This window comes from Talpa europaea (genome assembly GCF_964194135.1).
Source record: "Talpa europaea genome assembly, chromosome: 11".
NCBI lineage: Eukaryota > Metazoa > Chordata > Mammalia > Eulipotyphla > Talpidae > Talpa > Talpa europaea.
The window spans coordinates 141,708-169,152 of NC_140078.1; the positions used below are offsets into that span (position 1 = coordinate 141,708).

General features: G+C 73.1%; 1 protein-coding gene across 9 annotated transcripts; it reads left to right on the plus strand.

The window, feature by feature from the left end:
- Window positions 1-27,133, plus strand: KCNQ2 (potassium voltage-gated channel subfamily Q member 2; the record flags this gene model as incomplete). Of its 9 annotated transcripts, XM_084248211.1 has the most annotated exons (18): window positions 1-296; window positions 8,599-8,689; window positions 9,270-9,396; window positions 9,496-9,671; window positions 10,333-10,458; window positions 11,288-11,398; window positions 11,900-11,995; window positions 13,258-13,352; window positions 13,970-13,999; window positions 15,694-15,766; window positions 17,309-17,334; window positions 19,726-19,785; window positions 22,301-22,524; window positions 22,731-22,839; window positions 23,076-23,207; window positions 23,626-23,733; window positions 25,818-25,941; window positions 26,402-27,133. In XM_084248211.1, the coding sequence occupies 18 exons, from the start codon at window positions 1-3 to the stop codon at window positions 27,131-27,133; spliced, it is 2,736 nt and encodes a 911-aa protein (XP_084104337.1). The 9 variants fall into 9 exon arrangements, with proteins under 9 accessions (XP_084104337.1, XP_084104338.1, XP_084104340.1 ...); XM_084248212.1 differs by lacking the exon at window positions 19,726-19,785 and having other exon boundaries at window positions 17,309-17,338; window positions 22,305-22,524; XM_084248214.1 differs by lacking the exon at window positions 23,626-23,733.
- Between the last annotated feature and the right edge of the window lie 312 nt (window positions 27,134-27,445).

The following is a 27,445-nucleotide window of genomic DNA, read 5'->3' on the forward strand; positions in this document are numbered from 1 at the left end:
ATGGTGCAGCGGCCGCGCAACGGCGGCGTGTACCCGGGCGCGGGCGCGGAGAAGAAGCTCAAGGTGGGCTTCGTGGGGCTGGACCCCGGCGCGCCCGACTCCACGCGGGACGGCGCGCTGCTCATCGCGGGCGGCGCGGGCCCCCGGCGCGGCGGCCTCCTGAGCAAGCCGCGCGCGGGCGGCGCGGGCGCGGGGAAGCCCCCCAAGCGCAACGCCGTGTACCGGCGGCTGCAGAATTTCCTCTACAACGTGCTGGAGCGGCCGCGCGGCTGGGCCTTCATCTACCACGCCTACGTGTGAGCGGGGCGCGGGGGGCGCGCGGGGGTGCGGGGGCGCGGGGGCGCGCGCGGGGGTGCGGGGGCGCGGGGGGCGCGCGCGGGGGTGCGGGGGCGCGGGGGGCGCGCGCGGGGGTGCGGGGGCGCGGGGGGCGCGCGCGGGGGTGCGGGGGCGCGGGGGCGCGGGGGGCGCCGGCGGGGGCGCGGGCGGCGCGGGGGGCGCGGGGGGCGCGGGGCTCGGGCCAGGGCCCTTCGGGCGGGGGTGCGCCGGCCGCCGCGAGGCCCGGTTGCATCAGCCCCTCCCCCGCAGGCCGGGGAGACGCGGCGCCCCAGCTTCGCTCGCCGGAGGCCCCTCCCCGCACCCGCTGCGCCGAACAAAGGGCCCGCCTGGGGTGGGGGCGCCGCGTGCCGCTGGCTCCCGGGCTCCCCTCTGGCCGGGCCCCCCAAGGAAGGCCCGCGGGAGGAGCTGGCCTGTCCTCCCCACCCCGAGTCTCCCCCTCCATCTGGGGGCGCTCCGGCTGCCGAAGTGGGGGAGGGGTCTTAGCGATGCTCCCCCCCCAGCCCTGCGGGGGCGTCGCGTGTCCTGCGGGGGGTGCGGCCCCCTCCCCGCGCGCCCCTCCCCCAGCCCCCGACCCCGACCCCGACCCCGACCCCGACCCCGACCCCGACCCCTCTGCAGCTGCGCCCCAGCAGGTGCCGCCCCGGCCTGCGCGGGCCCCGCTCCCCGGCGCCGGGTGCGCGAGCTGCGGCGGGCCGGGCCGGGCCCGCGAGCACAACCTCCACAGCCGCTGCGCGCCGCGCCGGGCTGTCCCCCACCCCGCGAGGCCGGCCGCGCCTCGGCCATTTTGTACGGAGCGGGCGTTTTGGGGACGGGGCGGGGGAGGCCCTGGCGCTGCTCCGGGCCTCTGCCCTGCGGCGGGGGGAGCAGCTCCCGAGTGACCCTCGGGGACCGGGAGAGGCCCCGGAGGGAGCTGCTGGGCTGGCGAAGAGGCGCCCGGGCGGAGAGCACTGTCCTGGCCTTGGCACCGGGGCCAGCCCAGCGCCCGGGGCCCTGCGGCCCGCCCGCCCGCTGCCCTGCCCGGCGGCTCCAGCCCCTCCTGCCCAGGGCTGGCCGCTCGGCGGGCCCTGGGCTCTTCGCCCGGCCCTCCCTCATGCTGCCCCTTCACCATTCCCTGCCTGACTGGGGCCCCGGAGGGCCCAGCTCTGCTCAGCCAAGCCCTGGCCCGGGGTGACCTCTGGCACGTGCGCCAAGCCCAGCTGCACGGCCAGCGGCCGCAGCCCCCGCTAGGGGTTGCTGGGCTTCCGGCCTGGTGCCCAGTGCCTGGGCAGCTGTCTTCCTTCAGCCCCTTGGGGCTCCCCTGGGGTGGCCCGTCCCGCCCCGGCGGCCGGCCCTGCCTGCCCCAGGCTGCGGCCCCGGCATGGGGGGGATGGAGGAGGGGGGAGCGAGGGTCAGGCTGCAGCTTCAGGCAACCGTCCACTCCCCGCAGGACCCCTGCAGCAGGATGGCCATGCCCACAGGCTCCCACAAAGCAGAGAGTGCACCCCTGGGTGCTGTCCCCACACGGGCAGGGCTTCCTTGAGCCCCTGCGCCCAGGAGCTGGGGTGCAGGCTCTGGAGGACCCCAGGGGCCCCCTGGGGCGTGAGTGGCCGGGGTGCAGGAGCCGGCTAGGTGCTCCGGCCAGGGGCTCTGTGGCTGCCTTCCCCGCATCAAGCAGGCTGCACGGCCGCTGCACGGCCCCAGGGATGTGTGGGGTGCCACTCCCCCGCCAGCCCCGGCCGCTCTGGCTTCTAGCTGAAGCCCGACTGCACGGTCTGCCCGCGTCCCCCGCAGGACGCACCTGCCTCCCTGCCTCCTCGGCCTGTGAGCTGCGGTGTGCCGCCTGTGCCCCCGGGTCGGGTGGGCCCTGGGCACCCCGAGCCAGGAGGCATGCCGGCAGGGTCCTGGGTGGGCAGCCGGGGGGCGGGGAGCAGCCGAGGGGCGCATTCCCGCCCCTGGTGCCCGAGGGCGGGCCTGGATTCGGGCCTGGAGTCCGTAGTGCCTGGAGCGGCCGTGAGCTCCTCGAGGGGCGCCTGAGCCGAGCGGAATCCCACCCAGGTGCTGGGGACACGTTCTGGGGGTGCAGCCCATCCCGCCTGTGACAGGGGCCAGGCAGGTGCACACGGGGCTCCTCTTAACTGAGCTCGAGTGGGCAGGAGGCGCCGCTCCGGGTACCTTTCCTGCACGGTGGGGCTGTCGCCCCGTTTTCCCTGGGGACCCTGAGGCGGCCTTCGGCGAGTCCTTGCGCGCCCCCACCTCAGAGACAGGCCCGGGGCAGGCCCTCGGCCTCCCCAGCCTGCGAGAGGCTGCGTGGAAGCGGGTGACGGGGGCTGCGCACGGGCAGTGCTCTCTGGGCCGGACACTGGCCTCTGGGGCCCCCGTTGTGTGAGGGCCTGCGGTGCCCCCGAGGCCTGTCCCCCCGCCGCAGGCTCCTGCCCCCAGTCACGAGCAGGGCGTGCTCGCGCCAGCTGCCCGCCGGGGAGGCGGGAACCCCCGTGGCCTGCTCCCCGCTTCTCACGGGCAGCCCCCCGCAGTGCCTATCGATTGGAGAATCTCATGGAAATTCCCCAAAAGGTGGACAGGCCGGAGGCTGTGGTTTCCGGGACCCGGCGCTCCTTGAGTGGCTGGACGGGAAATCGCCCACGACGGGGCGTTTCGCCCTGACCGGGCCTCGGGGTCTGCGGGCGCGGGCGGGTGGGCCTGTCCCGGCGGGTTTCACAAGCCGGGCAGCGCGGGCGGGGTCCGTGAGCCCTCATGGGGGGAGGTGGCAGCGGGCCGGCCTGGCGCTGGACGTGCTCACCCCGTGGGGACCGGCTGGCTCCAGAGCGAAGCTGAGTCCAGAGCCAGGGGAGCAGCCGCCCACTGGCTGTTCTCTCGAGCGACCCCGCAGACCTCTGCTGACCTCCCGGGGCCCCACGCCCGTGTCCCTGCAATGACAGTGGCCACCCCCGCTCCCTGCGGGCTTCTGGGCGCCCCAGGAGGAGGAGGGCCCTGAGCTTGGGGAGGGGCGCTGGGGAGGGACGGGCAGCAGGTGGGCGGCTGCGAGTGTCCCCTTGAGGTGGGGGCGCAGGAAGCCCTTGCCCGTGGCCTGTTTCAGACACTCCCGGGTGTGGGGTCAGGGGGGCCGCGACGCCTCTGGCTGCCCCACGCGCCCCGGGGTGTCTGTGGCTGGAGCTGGGGGGCCTAGGCTTGTCCCCTGCTCAGGAGGAAAGAGGCCTGTGCCCCGGAGGCCCTGGGGGGGGACCTAGGTAGCATCAGGCCCTTCTGAAGGCTCCGCGCACCGTCTGCCGCCACAAGTTACCTTGTGGGGTGAGGGGCCCGGGGCGGCCGTGGGGGGCTGGGCTCCCAGGGGGCAGCGGCCACCTCGCCTGCAGGTGACCGCCCGTCACCTGGCCTTGTTCCCGACCTGGCCCCATTGGCTCTTTGGGCCTGGGGGACCCCCTCGTGGAGAGGGGTGTGCAGGGCGAGCCTGGCGCCCGGGGGCCAATGCCGGCCGCTCCTCTGTAAGAGCATCCAGGCCTGGGCAGCGGGGGGCCGGGTCTCAGAAAGGGGGTTCCTGGAGGGGTGAGATGCCCCGTGTGGGCCAGGAGCGGGACGACAGCGCAGGCCCCTCTGCGGCCGCCCCACAGGCCGGCCGGGGCTGGGTGCTGGCCCCAGGCCGCACGGGGTGGCTCCTGCCGCGGGGAGGCCGGGCGCCGGCTGCCGGCTCTGATCTGCCCTTCGCCTCAGGACGCAGCCGGAGCCCAGCGTCACCAGCGCTGCCCGCTCTCCGGCTCGAGCAAAATCAGCTCTTTCCCCCGGGGGCTGCTCGGAATGAGCCGGTACCGCACAGAGCGGCTGGGAGCCGGCGTCCGCGGGTCGCCGCGACCCTCCCTCCGCCTCTCGGACCGCGGCGGGTCCTGGCAGGGGTGTGGGGCCGGGAGACCCTTCCCGCGCCCGTCCTGCCGGCCGCCCCCTCCCCCCGGCGCCTGTGCCCGCAGGTGGGCTTGGCTCGCGTCTGTGCTGGTCTCCCTGGCTCCTGGGGGACGCGCGAGGAGCTTCCGGAGGCAGCGCCGCTGTGCCGGGGGTGAGCCGAGGCGCTGTGGGGCCGCGCTGCTCAGTGCCTGCCGGGGGGCAGAGGGCGGGGGCCGGGGGTCCCGGGGGCCCTTGGGACCCGCATGGGGCTTTGGGCGTGGGGGGCTCTGGGGGCTCCGGGTCCCCTGCCCTGGAGAGCGGGGCCAGGGCCAGGGGGTAGGACCCCGGGCCAGGCCCCGCAGGGACTGACCTCCCCCCGCGGGGCTCCCACGCCGCCTCCCCTCCCTGTCAGCTCCGCCGCGGTTTGGTCAGCGAGCCGCAGTTAATGTGGAGCGGAAGGACAGCGAGGCCTCTCCGGGCGCAGGAGGCGGGAGACGCCGGTCGGGCTGACCACGGCCGGCCGGCGTCGGGGGCTGGGCGCTGCTGGGCCGAGGGCAGCCCCGTCCTCCCCGACGCGGCCCCGCTGGGCTCATCCCGGCCGGTGTCCGCCGTGCGCTCCGCACCGCCTGCCCTGCCAGGCCTCCGCGGGGTGCTGCTGCCCAGGGCTGGGGGGCCGGGGGGCCCGCGCGAGCGCCCTCGTGGGTCAGCAGCTGGAGGCGCTGGCCCGGGAGCCAGCCTGACCCGCTGGCAGAAAGGCCGTGCGGGGCGTGAGGCTGGCCGGGGAGGGGCTTGTTGGAACCAGGGCCCACAGCGGGGGAGGCGCCCCGTTGCCAGGACACTGTGCCAAGTGGTGCCAGGGGTGCGGGGGGCAGGGCCAGGAGGAGCAGGCCCTGCAAGGACAGTGGGCAGCAGGGCTGTGAGGGGGCTGTCCAGAGGGCCGTTCTCGGGGTTCCCTGAGCCCCTGGGTGGATCCCCGGTGTAGCTGACCAGCAGCGGGGGCCGTGGGGGGCGCCTTCCCCGGGAAGCGAGCGTCTGCTCAGCCGTCCCAGGATGACTGTGTCCTGCACCCGGGTGGTTTGCCCTGGGCCCCTGGGCCTCCCCTGCACGGGTCTCCAGGGGCAGAGCCGAGGGCCTAGCAGGGTGGGTGCAGGACCCGCTGCCCAGGGCGGCCCCCGGGAGAGGACACGTGGGCGCAGCGGTGCTGTGTTGGGGTGTCTGTGCGGGGAGCTCCTACAGGCAGGCCCGGGGCGCCTGGGGCCAAGTGCCAACGGAGCAAGGAAGCGTCTCTGGAGTGGCTGCCCCTCGCCCCGCAGGAGGGGCAGGGAGGGACGCTGCGGGCGGGCTGGTGGGCAGGCGGGGCACCTGTGCTCAGACCTGGGGGGCGTGGCCTCTGGGGGGGTGAGTCGGCGCCGCGGGACGCAGATCCCGGAGCCAGCCGGCTGGTCGGGGCTCCGCCGCAGGCGTGTCTGGCGCAGTTGCCCATGGGGACGCCCGCCGCCACCTCGCCCATGGGGGTGCCCGCGCCTGGCTCTGCTGCTGCGCGGCCTGTGGGTCCCCTTCCCGGCCCCTCCCCCGGCTCACCGCGGGGCCCTGGCGTCTGGCCTCTCCGCCCTGTGTTTTCGGGGTCTGGGCCCGCGGGCCGGAGCGTCATGGTGTGTAAGGCATCAAGGTGGCCTGGCCGCTGTCGGTCCGCCGTCTGGTCACTGGGGTCGGTGTGGGCACAGGTCACCCTCCCGCTTCCAGGGCCGTCGGGCCTCCGGCCCCAACAGTGTCCTGTGCTGAGAGCATGAGGGGCCAGCCAGCCTCGGGGACGGCAGTTTGGCCACCACAGGTCAACATGTGGGCTCCCCAGCACGGGCCACAGCCGGGTGGGTAAGCAGATGGCACAGCTCCAGCAGGGCGAACCCTGGAGGGGGGCGGGCGGGGGCGGGCGTGCGGCCTGGGGCGCGTGGGGAGAGGGGACAGGCGGTGAAGCAGCTGGGGTGGGGTGGGCTGGCCGAGGCCGGACCCAGGGGTGGCCAGTGGCCTTGGGTGTGCTGCGTGGATCGGCTGGTGGGCAGGGGTGGGCGCAAGGCAGACCCACCTGCTTGCTTCTCAGGTGAGATGGGGCCAGGCGGGGTGCAGGGCGTTCTTCCCGTCGTCTTGGGGTGCAGGTGGCAGGCGCCGGGGCGGTGGCAGGCCAGGCAGGTCAGGCACGCCGGCTGCAACAGCTGAGGGGAGAGGGAGAGGCCAGCTAGGGGGAGGCGGGCAGGCCCTGGGCGGGCGGGTCTTCGAGAAGGCTGGTGGGAGGCCCAGCCGGCCCCCTGTTGCCTGCTGCCCTCGCCTGGCACCTGTGTCCAGGGGCAGGTGGCCTGCAGGCAGCAGATCTGCCGTGGGGAGCCAGCCCTGGGGACTCTGCCCGGCATGCGGCCTCCTGAGGCCCCGGCTATGTGCTGAGCCAGCGGCTCTCCCTGCCTGGCCCTGGGAGCACGCTGGCTGCCAGCCTCAGGGACACCCGGCCAGCACCTGGGCCGAGCTCCACAGCCATCTGAGGGGCTGCCCCTGGGGTTCCCTGAGGTCCTGTGAGCCTGGGGCTCCAGTGGTGAGTGGTGAGGGGCCCCTGGCCTCCTTTGGAGAGGGGCTGGCCACCCCGAGGTCCTGCCTGGGCCGTAGAGAGGCCCCGAGCCTGCGTGGCTGAGCGTTGGGAGAGCTGGTTAGGGGATGGGTGCAGGGAGGCCCCAACGCGGGGGCCTTTGGGAGGCAGGGGCCAGGCGGGCCCAGTGGGTGTGCTTGGGGAGCCGGCAGTGGCCTGAGCTGTGGCCCCTGCGCCTCCTGTCCCTGCCCGGCCAGGTGGGTGCTGCCTGGGCTGCTCTCTTGCATGGGGTGAGGGTGGGCCGCGGGGGGTGATGCTCCTCCTGCCCCTTGGGCCCCATCAACTCTCCGGAGACATTTCCTGACTGCCTGGCGCCTGCAGCGGCCTCAGCGAGGCGCAGCGGTGGGCCCAGAGCCAGTGTCTGCAGGCCGGGGGCCGGGGGCAGGGAGGGGGCGGGGCCTGCAGGCCTCCCTGGAATGGTGGAGGGGTTTCTGCCCCAAGGGGTGCTCTGTCTGGCCTGGCCTGGCCCCAGCCCCTCCGGTGTGAGGTCCTATGGCCTCCGGTGTGAGGCCCAGCAGGGCCCCGCTCTCTTCGTGGGGAGCGGCCTGGCATAAACCCGGTTCACCCCCATTCCGCGCCCGGACAGGTGGCAGCATCCTGCTGTCTGGAGACGCCCCCTGCTAGGTTTGGGGGTGCGGCCCTCTCCGGGGCGAGAACCAGAGCACAGCCGGCCCGGGGCCTCTCCTCGGTGCCGGGGGGCACCACGCCGCGTGCCCATCCTTCCGGGCGTGGTGAGGCCTCCTCCCTGCACCCTCCGCCGTCTGTGACCGTGTGTTCCCACAGCGTCAGACACAGAGTTGGGGTGGCCGCGGGCCATTCTCCACCTAGCCACGCTGGCCCTCTGCCTCTGGACGGCCGCTCGCTCCTCCCTCTGCGGGAACGGCCCCTCTGCCCGCGGCCACCAGGCCTCACCCCGCCTGCCCGGGCCTCCTCTGCGGGGTCGCCCCGGCCCACCGCGCGCCTGGCCGCAGACCTTGTCCCCGTCCCCGCGGGAGGACGCGTCGGGCTGTGGCCAGCAGCCGTGAACACGAGGACGCGGGTGTCTGGACGCGGCATTTCCAGGGCTTGGTTAATTGAGTAAATTGACTAATGAACAGAGGAAATTAATTGCAGTTTTGAAGACGACCTTTGTCCACCGCGCTGTGTGGTCCCTCTGCCATGGCCGCTGGGGCCGGAGCTGCCTCCCGGTGCTCGTCCCTGGGTGCTGCAGCCCCTGGCCGCCTCAGGTCGAGCCGAGGCCTGGGCTCTGGGTCCTGGCGGGCGGGAGGGCGCCCAGGGGGCCTCGGCATGCACCCTGAAGGGTCTCGGCTCCCCCTGGGGGGCCTGTGGCCGCCACTCCCCGGGCGGCCGTCCCGGTGGCAGGGTGGTGAGGACCGGGCGCACCAGTCCTGCGGCCCCCGCTGCCCCCTGCCCCTCTGGGGCCCCTGAGGCTCTGCTCCAGGACCCCTCCACCCCCAGCTCTGGCTGCAGACCCTGGCCCCGACTTCGCCCTCCTCCGGCAGGTGGGGCAGGTGGGACATCCTCCGAGCCTAGAAAGAGACGTATGCAATGTGGAGGAGTGTGCGCAGGGCCCCCCTCTGCCGCAGCTTGGGGGTGGGGGTGTGGCCCGCTTTGAGCTTAGAGAATTTGGGGGATTTTCCCAAAGCGTGACGCTGTCAGGGCTGCGCCAGACCTCCTGGGGTGCCCCGGCAGTGGGTGGGGCTGGGCTCCGCAGGCGGCCTGCTGCTGGCCCTCTCCCGCCTGACCACCGCCCCCCTCAGGTTCCTGCTGGTCTTCTCCTGCCTCGTGCTGTCCGTGTTCTCCACCATCAAGGAGTACGAGAAGAGCTCCGAGGGCGCCCTGTACATCCTGGTGAGCCTGCGCCCCCTCCCGCCGGGCCTCGAGGGTGCTGCCCGACCCGCCCTCCCGCTGTGGGGCCTCTGACGTTGTCTGCCCTGAGCCCACGCCACCCCCCAACGCCTGCCAGGCTTCCTGCTGGGAGCCTTGTGCCCCCATCCCAGGCCCCTGCCACTGGGGCTGCAACTGGGGACCGAGGCGCCACCTCCACCCCCACACGGCTCCTGGACCCCGCCTGCCCCTCCCCACCCTTCCCTGCACACGTGGGCAGTTGGAGGGATGGGGATGGGCAGGGGCGGGTGCCATGGCAACGGGAGCGCTTCTGTGTTGCTGTTGGTGACGGGAGGGGCCCCTGAGGGGGCTGAGCCCCGCTCCAGAAGGCTCTAGAAGCCCTTCCTCCTGCCGGCCTGCCTGTGGGGTGGGCTTCCAAGCTTGGGGGCGGGTTGCACCCCCTTGGCTGCTACCTAGAGCCTCCCTCTGCTCTGCCCCTGAGACCAACATCAGCCCACGGGGGGGGGCGCCCACCACTCCGCCCTGGACCCCCAGCCAGCAGGCAGCCCGCCTGGCAGGGCTGAGCCCCCCCCCCCCCCCGCAGGAGATCGTCACCATCGTGGTGTTCGGCGTCGAGTACTTCGTGCGCATCTGGGCTGCCGGCTGCTGCTGCCGCTACCGCGGCTGGAGGGGGCGGCTCAAGTTCGCCCGCAAGCCCTTCTGTGTGATCGGTGAGCAGGGCGGGGGTGCGGGGGCTGCCCGGGGGTGCCCTCGGGGCTCCCCGCCGGCGGGGCGCGGAGGTGCGGGAGCTGAGCTCTGCCTGTCTGCAGACATCATGGTGCTCGTCGCCTCCATCGCGGTGCTGGCCGCCGGCTCCCAGGGCAACGTCTTCGCCACGTCGGCGCTGCGCAGCCTGCGCTTCCTGCAGATCCTCAGGATGATCCGCATGGACCGGCGCGGCGGCACCTGGAAGCTCCTGGGCTCCGTGGTGTACGCGCACAGCAAGGTGCGGCTGCGGGGCGCCCCGGGTGGCGGGGCCCGGCGCCCAGGCTTCCTCTGGGAGCCGTCTCCCTTACGCGGGGAGCCCGGCTCGCTCCTCGTGCGAGTGAGCGTCCTGGAGGGTTAGTCCCGTCACCGCCTGTTATGGAGCCTGGGTGGGAGGTGGGGGGCCGACCTCCGCCCGAGCCCAGTTCTGAGCCCGGCCGTGTCCCCCGGCCCCGCTGCGAGCCCCAGCCGTCCACCCTGGGCGGGCTTGTGGCGGCGACAGCTCCTCCCATCATCCTGCCGTCCGACCTAGACCGGCCAGCAGGGTGGGGGTGTCGCTGCGCTCAAGGAGAGCGGTCGGGAGGGGTGTCTGCCCCGTTCAGAGAGGGAGGGAGGGACAGGGTAGGGCCCCCCGGGGCTCCCCCCCAAGTCTTCCCCACTTGGCTGTCTGATCCCCATGCGGGATGCCCAGCCGTGGGGAGCCCCCGTCCCCCAGCCGGGGCACATGCGAGGGGCCACCCAGGCTGACCCTCACAGCAGCAGCTGCTGACTGTGGGGGGGTGTGGGGTGCTCTGCAGCCCTCAGAAGGGCCCCAAAGCCCTGAGACGCAGAGCAGGCAGCTGCTGCCCAGGCCCGCCCTCCCAGGGGGCCAGGCCGGGCTAGCCGTGGGTCTTTGTCCGCAGGAGCTGGTGACCGCCTGGTACATCGGCTTCCTCTGTCTCATCCTGGCCTCCTTCCTGGTGTACTTGGCGGAGAAGGGCGAGAACGACCACTTTGACACCTACGCGGACGCGCTCTGGTGGGGCCTGGTGAGTGCGCCGGCCCGGCTCACGCGGCCTCTCTGGCCGGCTGACCGCACGGCTCTCTGGGGCCACCTGCTGGTCGCTCCTGAGCGCGACACGTGGCTGCGGGCGGCCGGGGCTCCCTGGCCAGGCTGCTGTGGAGACCGACCCCAGGCGTGTGCCTGCCCCTGACCCTGCCATCCTTCCTCCTTCGCCGTCCAGCGGCATGTGGCCTTGTGCGGGGAGGGGAGGGGCAGGCCTGGGGGTGCCTCTGTCCTGATGAGTCAGTTTATTCAGCATCCAGAGCTTTCCTTGGGCCACATGGACAGTGCTGGGGACGCCCCAGGGTGGGCACCAGCGGGATGGCCTGGGAGAGGGGACCACCCAGCCCTGCTGCCTGTCTCCCCAGGGGCCAGACTGCCCCAGTCCCTCCATGTACTCAGGTGGCCTGTTGGCCGGGGTCCTGCGCCAGGGCTGAATGTTCACCTGTGCGTCCTGCCGGGCAGCCGGCTCCCATGGCGACCGGCCTTCTTCTTGGCCAGCGCCCCAGTCCAGGCGCTGACCCGGCTCGCTCCTGGCCACCCTGTGCGGCCCCAGCCTGTGGGGAGAGTAGAGGCCTGGGGGTGGGGTGTGGCTGGAGTGTGGGCGAAGGGTGGCTGGCCCACCTGGCTTCGCGGGCACTTGTGGAGGTGGCGGGGGTAGCCCATGCCTGCCCCGTCCTGGACCAAGGGGCACCTGGCGGCCCAGCGTCCAGCCTGTCCAGGGGCTGGGCCTCTTGCGCCCCAAGGCTGGGGCCGAAGGGTGTCCTCAGATATTTGGTTGGCTGGGGCCCAGTGACCGGTGCTTCCGTCCGCAGATCACCCTGACGACCATCGGCTACGGAGACAAGTACCCCCAGACCTGGAACGGGAGGCTCCTGGCCGCCACCTTCACCCTCATCGGCGTGTCGTTCTTCGCGCTCCCTGCGGTGAGTCCTGCCTGTGGCGGGCAGGGCGCCCAGGGGCCGCGGGTCGCTCAGGTCCCTCCCCTGGGGGACGGGACAGGGAGCCAGGGGCCGGGGCGTCCTCCACAGACAGTGGTGCTGCGCGCCCGAGCTGGGCTTCCGTCCACAGCCGGGGTTCCGGCAGCCCCTCCCTGCCTGCGGTCGCTCACGGCGCTGGTGCCAGGAGCTCTGTGGGCCCAGGGCCAAAGACCCCGGCTCCCGCAGAGCCCGGGCGGTGGCGGGCAGAGGTGGGTGGTGCCCGAGCCTGGCCGCGGGGGTGAGCGTGGCAGGAGGAGTGTGTGTGCGGGGGTGAGGGACGGGGGTGAGGGACGCCCTGCCCGCCGGAGGCTTCCTGTGCCCCAAACCCAAGCCTCCCCTCCCGCCTGGTCTCTGGCGACGGGCCGGGACCCGGGGCTGCGTGGGTGCAGACGAGAGCGGGCACGAGGCTGGAGCTTGCTGAGCAGCATCTTGCCGCGGCACCCGCAGGGCATCCTGGGATCCGGCTTTGCCCTCAAAGTCCAGGAGCAGCATCGGCAGAAGCACTTCGAGAAGAGGCGGAACCCGGCGGCGGGCCTGATCCAGGTGAGGCCCGGGCCGGGGCCGGGCAAGGGCCGTGCAGCGCTGGGAGGGGCTCCCCGCCTGGGCCTCCGGGGGACCTGCCGGGGGCGAGGGCCATGCTGGGAGGCAGCCGAGACACGCGCAGTGACCCGTGGCCCTGCCCAGTCAGGCCGTTCCAGGTGCTGGGCATCCCCTGCCCGGCGGAGCTCGGCGTGTGGGGCTCGGCTCCCGGCGGTGCTTGGGGCCGTCGGAACGTTGGGGGGGGGGGGCGTGCCCTGGGCTGCAGCAGCCCCAGGCTTGCGACTGCTGGGGGCCGCCCGTCGCTCCGGCGGCCCATCCTGGGCAACCTGGCTGAAGCCGTGTGTCCATCTTTCTTGCGGGAACTGCGAAGGGCTCGTTCTTTAAAAGGATCGTGAAGAAGAACCACCCCAAGCTCCCCTCGCCGTGGCCGCTGCCTGGCCCGGCCAGGCCCGTGGCTGCCGCGCCTTCCCCTCTGGGGCCCCTCCCAGCGGCGGGTGGCCCGTCTGGAGAGGCTGCCTGGTGCGGGGGCCGGGGTGCCCTGTGGGAGGGTGGGGTCCAGGCCGCCCGGTCCAGGCTGCGGACAGCCACGGGGCCAGCAGAGGCCGGCCGGGCCAGCGCTCTGCTGCAGAGTTGGGTGAGGAGGGCGGGCACCACCTCGGTGGCCCGTGCTGGGGAGCGCCGCTCGCCCACCACGCGGGACACGCCGGGCCGGCCTCTCCCGGAGCCGAGGTCCTGGGGCAGCACCCATCTCGCGGGGACCTCTGCCCGGGGTCTTGCGGGAAGAGGTGCAGGAAAGGCACGTCCCCCCACAGCCCTGGGGCGCCCGGCACACCAGCCCCGGCCTGCAGCGTGGTCACTTCCTGGGATGGACGGTCTCTTGCATCCCTTGAACGCGGGGGGCCTCGGGCAGCCTCAGGGATGGCCAGGACCCAGGAGGAGGAGGGGCAAGGAAGAGCCCTGGGGCGGCTCTGCACCCCGGGTGGGCGCCAGCGCCGACAGGGGACTGGCCAGCGTCAGGCAGGAGCAGGGGTCTGGCCAGGTCTGGGGTGGGTGTGCAGGGGCCCGGCTGGAGAAGGTGCTGGGAAGGGTGGGCTGTGTGGGACTGGGCGAGACCCCAGAGAGGGAGGGCTCAGCCTGGGTCCCGGCCCTCCGAGGCGGGAGGGGAAAGGGCAGTAGCTGGGCCCCTGAGGTCCAGGGAGGCCAGTGGCCGCCGCGTGGTGCGTGGTCGGGGAGGCCCTGGGCCCTGACCCGCTGCTCGTCCGCAGTCCGCCTGGAGGTTCTACGCCACCAACCTGTCGCGCACAGACCTGCACTCCACCTGGCAGTACTACGAGCGCACGGTGACCGTGCCCATGTACAGGTAGGGCCGCCTGGCGCTGGCCGGCCGCAGGTCGCTCCCGTTCCCTGTTCCCCGCTGCTGTCCTCCCCCTCCCACCCCCGCGCCTGTCCCGGCCAAGGCCGTGTGTTGTGCCCTGGAGCTGCCCCAGGTGCCCTGGCAGCCCGCGGGCCCAGGCCGCCTGGCTGGGAGCAGGAGGGCCCCAGCGCCCGGGGCCTCTGCGGGACGGAGGGGCTCCCACCTCAGTGGCTTCAGGGCCCCCACAGCACGGAGCGGGCAGAGCCGGGCAGCCGCGGGCCAGGCGGGGACACCCATGGGCAGGCACAGACCGGGGGCCCGGGGGTAGGCCCAGGGCTGCCTGGTGTCCTCCATGTGCCCCTGGGGTGGGCGCGCTGCCCCTCGCCTGCCGGTCCCCCGCGGAGCCTGGGCCGGCCGCTGGGTCCGCCACCAGCTGCGGGCGAGGGGAGCAGGACGCCTGCCCGAGGCCTGACTGGCCGGAGCCCCCGCCCAGGCCCCCTCGGCTAATTTTCTTTGTTCTGTTGTCCCCCCACTTTCCTTGGTTTTTTTTTCGTTTTCTTTTCCGTGCCCCGTTCTTTTAATTTCCGTTCTCTCCCCGTTGTGTGTGTGGAAACCCTTGAAAGTGCGCAGTCGCAAACCTACGGGGCCTCCAGGTAGGCGATGCGTGGGCCACGGCTGGCCCCCGGGACCGGGGGCGCCGCCCTCACCCGCCACCCCACGCCCCTCCTGGCTCCCGGCCTGTCTCGGGCCGGACCCTCCCTGCTCCTCCTGCCCCCGCCCACCCAGCAAGGCGCAGGGGAGGGGGCCGGCCCAGGGCTCCCCGGCCTCCTGCTCGGGGCGGGTCCCCCAGGCCCCCAGGTAGCAGGCGGCCGACCACTGCGCCAGCCCTCGCCCGCGGTTCTCCGCCTCTGCCCAGAGGCGCGGTTCGCCACGGCCGCCCTCCCCAGCCCCGGCACGGGCCTCCCCCTGCAGAGCGGGCTCGCCCCCGGCCAGGAGCCTGCACAGACCTGCTGGGGGCCCCCACCCCCGCGCGGGGAGCGCACAGGGTCAGCTCCCCGCGGCAGCCCGTCTGCAGAGCCTGGTCTCCTGAGACGCCAGCTGCCTGGGCCCTTGGGGAGACCCGCTTCCAGCCCTGACAGGCCCTTTCCAGCCCAGGCTCCTTCGGCCTTCTCCAGCCCAGACCCGATCTGTGGGTGCCGGCCCTCCGGAGCTGCTGACCCGGTCAGCTCTGCTCTCGGGGCGCACCCGGGCTCCCTTCCCCGCACGCCGCTCCTCGTCCTCGGGAGGGGATGACCATGCGTGGCCCTACTGTGTGGTGCCCGCCCACCTCCGCCTGCTGTGTCCAGGGCACGGCGTCCCATCTGGCTTGGCTCCTCAGCCAGGGGTGTGGGGCCGGGTGGGGCTCAGGCCCCGTGGGGCGGGGAGGCCGGGGAGGCCAGCTCTGTGGCCGGTGTTGCTGCCCCCGCCGGAGGCGTGAGCTGACCTGTGCCCTCACCTTTCAGTCAGGCGGAGGGTGGGGCAGCCCTGGGAGGGGGGCAGGAAACCCCGGCCATGCCCGCTGGTCCCCGGGGTGCAGAAGGACCAGGGTGGCCCCTGTGGGGACGGTGGTGGCGGCGGTGCTAGAGGGGACCTTGACGTTGGGGTACACAGAGGAGTGTGCAGGGACCGAGGGGGCCGGAGGGGTGGCCATGGGGGCGTGGGCAGTGTGCAGAGGCTGGAGGCCCAGAACGGACAGTGTCTGGGCGGAAGAATAAGAAAGGGGTGCTGCTGTGGGGGGTGGGGAGGGGAGGCCGGGGGTCCCCAGGGTCAAGAAAGATGGAGGTGAGGCCGGGGTTGGGAAGAGGGACTTTTAAGGGGGTCACTGGGACTCCAGCAGGCTGGGACCCTGGATGGTGATGCCATGGGGGTGACGTGGGGGGTTGGGGGCTGGGGTGGGGCCTTCCTTTGGGGGGAGCTGCAGCCCCACGGCCTGCAGTGGGGAGGCTCTGTCTGGGGCTGCTGTGGGCCCCATGGGAGGGTCTGGGCACACAGGGTCCTCCCGAGTCGGGGGCTCGCCTGCAGTGCCTCGAGCAGCCTCTCTGCCACCACAGCCCTCTTTGGGCGTTGCCCCGCCCCAGGGTGGGCAGAGAGCCGCCTGCAGGGAGGGGCTGGCTGCCGGGGTGCTGTGTGGGTGCCAGGAGCGGGGAGGCCCTTGCTGCGCTCCCCGCAGGGCTGGGCCTGGGGGGGACATGTGCGTGGAGCCCCAGGCCTGCGGGAGCCCTGCTCTGCGTGGCACGCCTCCCCGCAGCCAGTGATTGTGGGGTCCCGGGGCTGGGCAGCTGCTCACGGCCATCTCCTCTCGCTGCAGACTGATCCCCCCCCTCAACCAGCTGGAGCTGCTGCGCAACCTCAAGAGTAAATCTGGACTCACCTTCAGGTCAGTGCTGAGGGGGCGCGGGCCGGCGGGGGCACTGGGGGGACGTGGTGGGCACTGCTGGGGGCCACCGGCCCCCACAGCTCTCTGGGCGGAGCCTACCCTGAAGAGCGCTCAGCTTGAATGGCGGAAGGGCCCCCCGCGAGCCGGCCCCGGGGCTGCGGACACGACTGGCGTGGACAGAACGGGGGTGCACGGAGCGGGGCTGGCCGGGCGTGGGGCGGGACCCGCCTGCAGGAGGCGGGAAGGGTCCTGGACCCGGGGCGCGAGGCGGACGCCACGGAGGAGAAGGGCCCCTGCGCACCCCTGGTCCGAATCCTGGGCGCCTGGCAGTGCCCAGGCCCCAGCGCGTGCCGTGCTCCCGCTGTGTAGAAGGACGCGGCACCGCGCCCGGGGCAGACGCCGGCGGGTGGGGGGACACGGGCCGGCAGGGCAGGACGGGGTTGGGCGGGTGGGCAGGGCTGGCGTCTGCGGCGACGGAACCCGACCGCCCAACGACGGGAACGGGCCACCGCCTCCCCAGCGGCCATCAGCCTGGCGGACGGCTCACCCTGCCCAGGAGACCCGGGCCCCGGGGGTTGGACGGGTGCCAGAGACACCGCGGGTGGGACCACCTGGATTCGCCTCAACACCCAAGACCGGAGCCACCAGGCGGCCCGGCGCCCCCTCCGGGCAGCGACCCGGGACCGAGGCCATCACCGCCCAGAGCGGCCGGGGGCCACAGGGGTCACCCGCGCCGCGGGCGGAGGGGGGCCGGGCCGGGAGGTCCAGGGGAAGTCCGAGGGCGCCGCTCGGGGGGAGGCGCTGGGGGTCCTGTGGGCAGCGGCGAGGCAGCAGACAGGCGCTGCGCGTCGCGTGTGGCTGGACAAAGCAAAGCGCGTGTAAGAGCGCGTGGCCGTGAATAAAGCGCCGCTTCTGAAGCGAGGGGGGCGGGGAGGGGAGGGCGCGGGGACACAGGGCGGGAGGGGCCGGGCCGGTCTTCGGGCCGCAGGTGGGCTCCCGGCCCGGGTTGCCCTGGACGGCAGGTGGGGTCACTGGGGACGTCCAGCCGGTGACTTGTGTCAGTCGGCCCGGGCCGTGCCCCCAAAGCCGGGTGCGGGGGCCGAGGCCCCGGGCGGTCTCAGGAACTGGGGCCCAGCGGTGCCGCCGGGAACAGGAGGGCCGGGTGGACCCTGCGGGTGGCTGGGCCTCACGGCTGTTGGGGCGTTTGGGGGCCGCCATCTCCTCGGTGCCAGCTGGCCCGGCTGGTGGAGGAGAAAGAGCCTCTGACGCTGAGGAGCCGTGGGGGGGACTCACTTGGCCAAGGCCCCCTTAGGTCAGAGTGGGAGAGAGGCCAGCGGTGGGCGTGGGCGCCTCTGGCCCCGCCGGTGCTGTGGTCTGGCTCTGGCGGAGACCACAGGCCCGGAGGCCCCTTCCCAGCCCTTCCTCAGGCTCCGGGGCCCCGCGGGCTGGTCTGCAGTGACTGGGCCGTGGCCGAGGGGGTGGGGCGGCGTGGGTGTCGGCGGCCACGCAGGCCCACTGACTGCCTGTCCCTTCTGCTTGAAGGAAGGAGCCTCAGCCGGAGCCCTCTCCAAGGTCAGTGCTGCCCGCCATGCCGGGGTGCCGCCCGTCTGTCCTCGGCGTCTGCGCCCGTGCCAGGCCCGCGTGGAGCAGCGGCCAGCTGGCGGGATGTGTCCTCCGCCACTCTCCTGTACCCGGCCCTGGCGCCCGCCGCTCGGGCCGCCCCTGCCGCCCCTGGGGACCCCGAGAGAAGGCTTCTGGGAGCGCACTCCCACAGCATGGCAGCTGACCCTGACCCCGCAGGAGCCGGGACCGGGCGGTGAGGGGAGGTCGGGAGGGGTGCAGGCACGAGGCTCTCCTGCCTCCCACCCCTGCCCTGCGAGACCCAGGCTGGGGCTGCCCGCGTCTGAGACACACCCGGGGCCGCAGGGGGATGCGTCTGCCCCGGGGCCGATGGGCTACAGCCCCTCGCCCCTGCGGGCACCTGTGCGCCCAGTCCCCCAGCGCCTGTCCACCCACAGCGAGGGAGCAGGCCCCACCCGTGCCCACCCGCTTGAGAGTGCCCTGGTCCTCCGGACTGCGGGCAGCCCAGGCTGTGCCCCCAGCGGCCAGGCTCCTCTGTCCCGACCGCGGGAGGGGTCGCCCCAGTGGGTCAGCCGAGCATGAGGAGGGGTGGGGCCTCCTGCAGGCCAGGGATGGCTCTGCCTCAGGCTGCGTGTCCCCAAGGGCAGCACGGGGCTGAGAGCTGCCCACGTGGCCAGCAGGTGCTCAGCAGGGAGCCCCGCGTCTCAGCCTGTGGGGTGACCCTGAGGCCACGGCCGTGGAGACGTGTCCCCCACTGTGCTTGTCCGCCCAGCCCAGCCCCAGAACCGCCTGCCTGCTGGCCGTGGACAGGCCTCCACTTCTCCCCTTCAGCCACCTCCCCTGCCTCCCGGCCCCCTTGGCCCCTCCTGGCCCCCCTGGGCCTTTGCTCCCAGCCCAAGAGGCCTGTCCTGCCTGCCATGGCCCAGTGGCCCAGCCTCCTGGAGGCCACGGACAGCCAGGGCTCTGGGCAGGCGTGTGGGCCGGTTGCCGGGGAGCCGGCTGCTTCCTGGCCGCGCGGCTGTGGGCAGGGGCCGGGCAGCCTGTCCGCCCTTGCCTGGCAGCTGCAGGTGTGCGGGAGTCGTCTGTGGCGGCCGGGCCTGCTGGTCAGGTGAGGCTGTTCCCCAGGCCCTGAGCTGCCTGGTTGGGGACGTGGCCCCTGCGCTGGCCAGGTGCACATGTGGGCGCAGGACCCCCCGCAGCGGGCAGGACCCCTCCGCCCGGGCCAGGGTGCACGTGCCTGGGTGTGCTGGGGCCAGGGCTTCCAGGAACCCGCGTCTATTCAGGGGTGGTCCTGGGGGGGCGGGGCGGGCCATCCTGCTCCTCGCCCCGCTCTCTCCGGGCGCTGCATCCCTGTCCAGGCAGCCGTGCTGCGTGGGGGCTAGTTCGGGGGTGCTGAGCATCTGTGGTGTCTCCAGCCTGGTGAGCCCCAGCCCCAGTGGCCTGTGCCCACCTTGGTATCCGCCGGTGGTCTCAGATAGGCCGAGCTGGGGCCCTGGGGCCCCCCAACGGTGGGGGTGCTGCGTGCCCTCCCCAGCTCCGCCAGGCAAAGGCCCCGTGGAACCCTTGGTAGCCCCCGAGGCTGGGCTGCCTATCTGGGCCGTGCCGGAGCTGGCGGGGCGGCGGCGTGAGCTGTGCTGTGAAGGAGCCACAATTGCTGGGGGACGGCTCAGCATCCAGAACCTGCTTGTCTCCAGCGTGCCCGGCAGGGCCAGGGGGGCTGGCGGAGGAAACACCGGGCCACAGGCAGCACTGCCAGGACCCTGAGGGGCACCCGGGGAGAGCTGGCCCCCGGTGAGGGCTTGGGCAGGTGTGCCGGGCCGGCGGGGGCCCGAGGGAACTGCTGCGGTTACGGTCACTTCCTCTGGAGGCCCGCGCCTTTGGGGCCCAGCTGGGCCACGGGCCTCTGGGCAGGGTCCCTGGCCACGCCCTGGCCTGGCTAGCCCCGCATCCTCCAGGGCTCTGCGCTTCTCGGCCTCCCTCTGGTCGGGCAGCACCGGCCCTGGGCAAACCGGGGCCTCTCCTCCAGCTGCTGGGCCCCAGGACTGGTTCCCGAAGTCAGACCGGACGTTCCCCAGACACGTGCTTGCGGGTGCCGCCCTCGCCCCCGCCCCGAGCAGCCTGGCGCAGTCTTGCTCATGTATTATTTTTTGTTGGCATGAACGGAGCAAAAAATAATACATCTTGTCAAAGACGCACCTCCAGGTCCTGACTCTGGAAGGAAAAGGTATTTTTGGAGGAAACCCAGCGCTTTCTTTCTCCAAAAATAGGGGACTGTTCTCTTTTCCAGCCGTGAAGACCCCGGGCGGCCCGCGCGGGCGGGCCCTGGCTTGCTGCTCTGTCCTGCGGCGGTGCCCGGGACTAACTGTCTCTCCTCGTTTGCAGCGCAGGCAGGCCGCGCAGAGAGCCCCTGTGTGGATGCTGTCCGCGCGCCGGACACTCTAGGTACCGCGGACGCTCGCACGGGCCACCCCGCTGCACGGCTCGCCCCGCCCCGCGCCTGCTTCCGGAGGTTCTAGGCGAGCCCGCAGGCCGGCCCCGCCCTGGTCCCGGTCCCGGTTCCGGTCGCGGCCCGCGTGGCCCGAGCGGGGCAGGCGGGCGGGGCAGGCCCTCAGCCTCCTCCCCAAGCCACGAGGCCATCGCAGGGGCCGGCCAGGGGCTTGCGACCAGACCGGGTGCCCTCGCCTCGCGGCCGGCTGCCCTCTGTGGCCACGCAGACCCGGGCCCTCTACTGAGGACGCGTCCCTGGGCCGGCGCGTCGCCGGGTGCAAGTGGCTCTGTCCAGCGCTGGCCAGGGCACCGCGCCCTGTGCCACAGGTGGAGGCAGGCTGGACACGGCTGGGAGTGCCCGCGTGGCTCTTGCGGCCCTCGCCGTCCAGTGTTGCGGAGTGGACGCGCCCGTCCCGCTTGCCGGCCGCGGCCTCGTGTGCATGCACGGTGGCACTGCGTGGTGGGCGCGGCCTGCCCGCATGGCCCGCTCCCTGCATGGCGGACCCTGCTGCCTGCGCCCGAGCTCGGCTTGCGGGGAGACGGCTGCGGCCCGAGTACGTGCCGGGTCCCTGGTCGGGCGCCCAGGCCACCACCCGCTGTGCGCTGGCCCCGGAACACGCGCCCCTTGCCCTGGACATCCGCGGCCGCTGCGGGGATGTCGGCTGCGCGCTGGCTGGGCCCCAGCATGTGGCCCCTCCTGCGCCTGCTCAGGGCCGGCCGCCGGAGGCAGGCAGGCAGGCAGGGAGCTGGGCTCCGTGCCCCCCCAGATCCTCCTGGAGGTGCCCACCCCTGGGAGTCCATCTGCAGAGACCAGCAGTCGCCTTGGCAGGACGCTGGTCAGGGCCATGTCGGGCCCTTGCTCTGTCCCCAGCTGCGAGGCAGCCTCCACCCTTGCAGGCCATCAGCCTGGGCGCCTGGGGCAGGGGTGCTGGCCAGAAGCCTGCGGGTGCCCGCACCGTGTTGTCCGTCCCCTGGGCTGGGACTTCGCGGCACTCCCTCCTCCAGGAAGCCGCTAGGGCTGGTCCTGTGGTCCCGCTGGCCCTGGTCTCTGGCCCTCTGTGCTCCGCCCCGCTGGCCGGGCGTCCGTGTGCAGGCATGTCTTCAGGTCGAAGGCGAGGCCAGGCCCTGGGGCGTGCAAGCGCTGACTCCAGCGGAGGCGTCTCTGTGCCCAGCGGCCTCGCGGGCAGCCTTTCAGCTGCCCTGGCCAAGGGTTTCTTTTTCTTCCTCTGGGACCCGAGGGTTGGAGTTGGAGGGAGGTGGCTGGGATGGCAGGGGAGGGGGACGGGGGGCCGCTGGGGGGTCTTGAGATGGAAGAGGTGCCCACAGAGGACATTCTGGGTCAGGGTGAGGCCTGGGGACACTCCGGCCCTTCGCCTGGGTGTGACCATTTGGGATGTCCCTGCCCAGGTGGTCTGCATGGGCTGCCGCCCCCACCTGTGCCTGTGCCTGAGCGCCCCTGCACTCCGGCGGCCACCTCTGTCTGTGCCCCCGAAGGCGTGTGCCCAGGCCACCTGCCCGGAGGTGTTTCCTGCTTTGTCCTGGCCCGGCAGGGACCCCTGGCTGGCACAGACCTGGGCGCTGCTGCCCGGCAGGGCTAGGTGGGTGATCTGGCTGCGGCCAGGCCGGGTGGACAGGCCTGCCGTCTCGTCTTGGCAGCCCGTCGTCTCTGGGCTGTCCCTGCACGGCCGTGCCGGCTGCGGTCCTGGTGGAGCTGGTGAGGGGCTGGGGGCGTGGCTGGGTGCTGCTGCTGCGGGCGCCGGGGCAGAGAGGTGCAGGGCAGGCAGCGAGGCCTGCTCGGGCTGCAGGGACTTGGCTCCTGCTCGCGGCTGGCGGCCGGGGTCTCCATAGCCCCGCTGTCCTCTTGGGTGGCCATGGGGACTGCCCAGTGGGAGGATGTAAGCGAGTGCCTGGCCTGGGCCTGACCATGTGCCCTCCAGACCCTGTGTTGCCCTAGAGTGTGTCAGAGCTGGGAGCCCCTGTTGCCATGGTTACCGAGATGGGCAGCTGGGCCCAAGAGCCATAGCCTGTGGCTGGTCACCTCCCTGTGGCCACCGGCCAGGGCTCCGAGGGCGAGCTGTCAAGGAGGCCCACCCGGCCCTCGGAGTGGACACTGGGCTCTTCTGGGGGGGTGGGTTATTGCTGCCCCAGGGCGGGGCCGGGGCCTTGAGGACTCTGCCCCCACCGCGGGGGCTCTTCCGAGCCCGCCACCCTACAGACCTCACCCCTCCAGACCCCGGGCCGTGGGGGAGGGGTGCTCCCGGGGCAGGAGGGCACGGCTGCCACCTGGACTGTGGCCTGAGGGGCTGCCCCCTCCGCTGGGCCCCAGAGGAGCCTGTGCCGGCCCCGGGGACGGTGGCTTCTCTGGGTCTGTCTCCCCCACCCTGGAGAGAGGGGGTCCGAGCGGGCGTCTCCAGAGTGACCTCTCCTGTCTCTCTGTGTGTCGTCCGTCCGTCCACTCGGCGTGGAGCAGTCAGAAGGTCAGCTTGAGAGACCGCGTCTTCTCCAGCCCCCGGGGTGTGGCTGCCAAGGGGAAGGGGTCCCCGCAAGCCCAGGCTGTCCGGCGGTCACCCAGCGCTGACCAGAGCCTGGAGGACAGTCCCAGCAAGGTGCCCAAGAGCTGGAGCTTCGGGGACCGCAGCCGGGCCCGCCAGGCCTTCCGAGTCAAGGGCGCCGCCTCCCGGCAGAACTCTGAAGGTGGGTGGGGCGCCCGGGGCCGCCGCCATGGGTGCGAGATGGCCCAGAGCCTCTGCCTCCCTGAGGGCCGCACCGTGAGCACCCAGCCCCCCCGCCACGGCCTGCCGCCCGGTGTCCTGGTGCTGGGTGTCTGGCCTGGCTCCGGCTGCGGTGCGAGCCCGGCCGCGCGGGGGGCGGCCTGCTGACACCACGTCCCCTCCGCCCAGAAGCAAGCCTCCCCGGGGAGGACGCGCTGGAGGACAACAAGAGCTGCAACTGTGAGTTCGTGACAGAGGACCTGACCCCGGGCCTCAAAGTCGGCATCCGGGCCGTGTGGTGAGCCCTGGGCCGCGGGGGGCGTCTGCGGGGCTGGGCCTGGGCGGCTCACAGGGACCCCGCCCGCTGCTGGCCATAGGGGCACGGGCGCCGCCTCGCTGGGCCCAGCCAGACAAGGCCTCCAGTGCAGCCAGGAGGGCGGCCACCTTGTCCAAAGGAAGGTCTTGGACACGGGGTAGGGGCTGCAGGGGGCCAAGGGCTGTCTGGCCCGGAGCTCACGGCCCTGCCGCCCCCAGCGTCATGCGGTTCCTGGTGTCCAAGCGGAAGTTCAAGGAGAGCCTGCGGCCCTACGACGTCATGGACGTGATCGAGCAGTACTCGGCCGGCCACCTGGACATGCTGTCCCGCATCAAGAACCTGCAGTCCAGGCAAGCACCCCGCAGCCCGGGCCCCGGCCAGGGCGATCCCGTGGCACCCCAGGCCCCCTGGCCAGGGCGACCCCGCGGCACCCTAGGCCCCTGGCCAGGCCCCAGCACTCAGGGTGTGTGAGAGCAAGCGTGTGCGGGTGTGGGTGTGCTCGTGGGTGGTGGAGAACACCTCTCACCACAGCTGTGTCCACTTCTGTCCAGCATCCCTCTGTCCACCTCTGTCTGTCTGGAGCACAAATGCCAGCCCGGGCAGCTGCTGCTGCCTCTGGCCGCCGCCCACAGGCCTCACTTGAGCCGCCGGCCCCAGCGGTCAGCATGGCGGCCAGCGCGGAGGACCCGGCGTGCCCACGCGCTCCGCCCACCCTCTCGTGTTGCTTCACTGCGCGCTGCTGGTGTCTTTCTTCTCGTTGTCCGCCAGGATAGATATGATTGTGGGCCCCCCACCCCCTTCAACTCCCCGGCACAAGAAGTACCCCACCAAAGGACCCACCGCCCCTCCGAGAGAGTCACCCCAGTACTCACCTAGGTCAGGACGCCCCGCTGTCCTGTGAATGCCAGCCCCCTTCACCCCAGGCCACATGACGGCGCCCCTGCCCGCTGGGCCATCCCAGCACCCCACAGCCCTCGGCGGGGCTCCCTGGGGGGAGCGGGCAGACGAGGATGCAGGCTGCCAGGGTCATGGCTGGGGGCTCCCAGCGCCACCCACAAAGGTGGGCCGGAGGCCAGGGGGGCAGGACGGCCTCCCGATTCCCGGGGGGACAGCGGCAGGGGTGTGGAGTGGGCTGAGCGTAGGAGCCAAGCCGTCCTGGCAAGAGGGCAGGTGCAGACAGAGGGTGTGGGTCGGGCTGAGGCCCGTGGAGAGGCACCGAGAGGCTGCGCTTCGGGGACTAGTTCCACTTCGCAGGCCTCATCCCCCGTGGCCCCTGCCTCTGCACGGGCCTGGCCACGCCCAGCTCTCGCCGCCGGCCCCCAGGCCCCGCTGTCTGCAGCAGAATCCTCACCGCAGCCAGGCGTGCGGCAGGCCCAGCGCTGGAGAGGACGGGCGAGGCCGCCCAGGCGGGGGCAGCAAAGCTGGCATGTTGTGGAGGACTTGGGCCTCCTGCCTCCCTCTGCCCGCTGGGCAGGCTGACGCCTGGAGCCAGCAGGGAGGCGGCGGGTGTGGGGTGACGGGTCTGGCCGCCCCCTGCCTGCCTGCCTGCCCCCGCGCCCCAGCCCCTGGACGCTGGCCCTGGGCTCTGCTGGCTGGAGCCTGGCGCCAGAGGCCGGGGTGGGGGTCGCCGCCCGCGGCAGCAGGAACCGCAGGAGTCTGCTCTGGGCCGAGGGCACAGCCCTGCCTCCGCGCCCCCAGCAGCTCCCGGCAGGCCCGGGCTGGGCTCCAGCAGGACCCGCCAGGCAGGTGGCCGTCATGTGGCAGGGGTGAAGGCGCTGAGCGCCTGCGCCTGGGGACACCCCATCTTCCACCAGCATCTGCTTGGAGCCCGAGGCCCCGCATGAGTTGAGCATGAGGCCCCCGGAGCATGGGGGGCCACGCTGCGACTCAGCCAGCCTGAACCCCTCTTCTTCCTCGGGACAGGAAGAAAAAGCCACCCCAAGGCCCCCTCCGAGCCAGGCAGGGCAGCCAGCAGCGAGGGGACCAGAGATGGGAGCCCCAGCCCCATGGTGCCCCCACACCCACCTCCTCAGTGGACCTGGTGCCAAGGCTGCGGGGTGCAGGGGGCTGCCTCGCTCAGCACACCCCGGCTCCAGGGGCTCCACACCCGGCTCGGCCCCCAGGAGCCCAGCAGGCCTGAGCCCCAGCCTCAGGGCCTTCCTGCCTAGCAGGGCCCGGGACGCTGCCCAAGGGGAGCCCAGCCAGGAGGTCGCCTCTGCCAGCCGCGTGAGCCTGTCTTGTCTGTGTCTCCTGCGTGCACACATGCATGTACACACGCAATCACACTCGGCAAGCACACGTGTGAGCAGGCCCAGCACATATGGGGCACACCTGTTCTCACCACCCTGTGCACATGGCGCTCAGGTGCACACGCCCGCCCGCGGCACGCTCACCCACGCCCACAGCGCTCACACACCCGCGGCACGCTTGCCCACAGCATGCATGCCGCCCGCAGCACACACCCACGGCGCACGCACCCACAGCACACCCACCACCCACACGCCCACAGCGCACCCACCGCACACAAGCCGCACACCCACACCCCTGCACGCTCGCAGCAGTGCAGTGTGCCCCATGTGCCTGCCCCCGCCCTGTGCATGCCATGCTCATGCCCCCGCTTCTACTGCCCCTGCTGCAGATGCCGACTGTCCCCCCAGACCCTGCGCTGGGGTCCCAGTGGCACATTATGTGGGAGTAAAGCTGGGGGGACTGGCCCCGGGTCCTTCCACTTTACTCCTCCTCAATGTGCTGGGTCCACTGGGAGGGATGGACAGGCTCAGCCTGGGGGTCAGAGCAGGCCAGGACCAGGCGCCCGGCATCCATCTGCGCTGGTACCCTGCTGCCCCCTAGTGGGCTCCGGCCCACCAGGAATCTGGATCTGGGGCTGTGGCCTGGCTCAGGAGCGGGCTTTGGCCAGCTGCACCCTGACCTCACGCTGGGGCGGGGTCTCTTCCCCCCAGAGTGGACCAGATAGTGGGGCGGGGCCCGGCCATCACGGACAAGGACCGCACCAAGGGCCCCACGGAGCAGGAGCTGCCCGAGGACCCCAGCATGATGGGGCGGCTGGGGAAGGTGGAGAAGCAGGTGGGTGTCGGCGCTGCCGCGGGACGCCTCGGGGCCTGGAGCCCCTCATGCCCACATGCCCTCCCGCCTGAGCCCACATGCTCTTCCGCCCGGCCACGCTTCCTCTGAGGCGGCACCAGGGCCAGTGTCCTGTCCCCTTTAGGCTGGGGGTGCGCCATCAGGTCCTGAGGACATGGGGGTGGTCCTCAGCCACACCTGCCAGTCTTGTCTCCGCTGTGCTCCTGCCCAGCTCTCCCATGGTGCCCTGGGGGGAGTCCTCAAGGCCAGGCCCACACCCTCTCCGAAAGGGGGCGGTTTTCACCGAGCCAGGTGCGGCCACCCACCAAAGCCCCGTGCTGGCTGGTGCGTCTTCCTGCTGCCTCTGTGCCCTGGGAGTGGCGCCTCCCCACCCCTGGCACCCTGGGGAGCAGCCGGACCCCCCACCCGGGGAGTACCTGGCGCCCAGCAGCCCGTCCTACAGGTCCTGTCGATGGAGAAGAAGCTGGACTTCCTGGTGGGCATCTACATGCAGCGCATGGGCATCCCCCCAACGGAGACCGAGGCCTACTTTGGGGCCAAGGAGCCGGAGCCGGCGCCGCCCTACCACAGCCCCGAGGACAGCCGCGAGCACGGCGACAGGAGCGGCTGCATCGTCAAGATGGTCCGCTCCACCAGCTCCGTGGGCCAGAAGAACTTCTCCGCGGCACCCCCGGCGGCTCCCGCCGCCCAGTGCCCACCCTCCACCTCCTGGCAGCCCTGCCACCCGCGCCCCGGCCACGGCGCCTCCCCCGTGGGGGACCCCGGCTCACTGGTGCGCATCCCGCCGCCGCCCGCCCACGAGCGCTCCCTGTCGGCCTACAGCGGGGGCGCCCGCGCCAGCTCGGAGTTCCTGCGGCACGAGGACGCGGCGGCCGGCCGGCCGCTCGAGGGCGCGCTGCGGGACAGCGACACGTCCATCTCCATCCCCTCGGTGGACCACGAGGAGCTGGAGCGCTCCTTCAGCGGCTTCAGCATCTCCCAGTCCAAGGAGAACCTGGATGGCCTGGGCCTGGGCGGCGGCTACGCGGCCACAGCGCCCTGCGCCAAGGTCCGGCCCTACATCGCCGAGGGCGAGTCGGACACGGACTCGGACCTCTGCACCCCCTGTGGGCCCCCGCCGCGCTCCACCACGGGTGAGGGGCCCTTCGGAGATGTGGGCTGGGCCCGGAAGTGAGGCTGTGACAGCCGCGCGGGCGCCCCGGGGTGCAGGGCGCGCGGGGGCAGTGCGGGGCAGGGCTCTGACAAGCTCCTGCCCAAGCAGGGACTTCAGAGCAGACGCAGGGGCCAGCGGCCTGGGGTCCTGGGAATGAACGGGCCTGGGTGCAGGGGCAGGTGGGCAGCTGGGGTGGGCCTGCCCCTGCAGTGATCGCACCTGGAGCCCAGGGCAGGGGCCGCTCAAGACTGGCGTCCACCCCTGAGCTAGCTGCCTGCCTGACCTCCCCTCCTGCCCCCATCCCCACCCCACCCACCCCTGTCTACGCCTCTC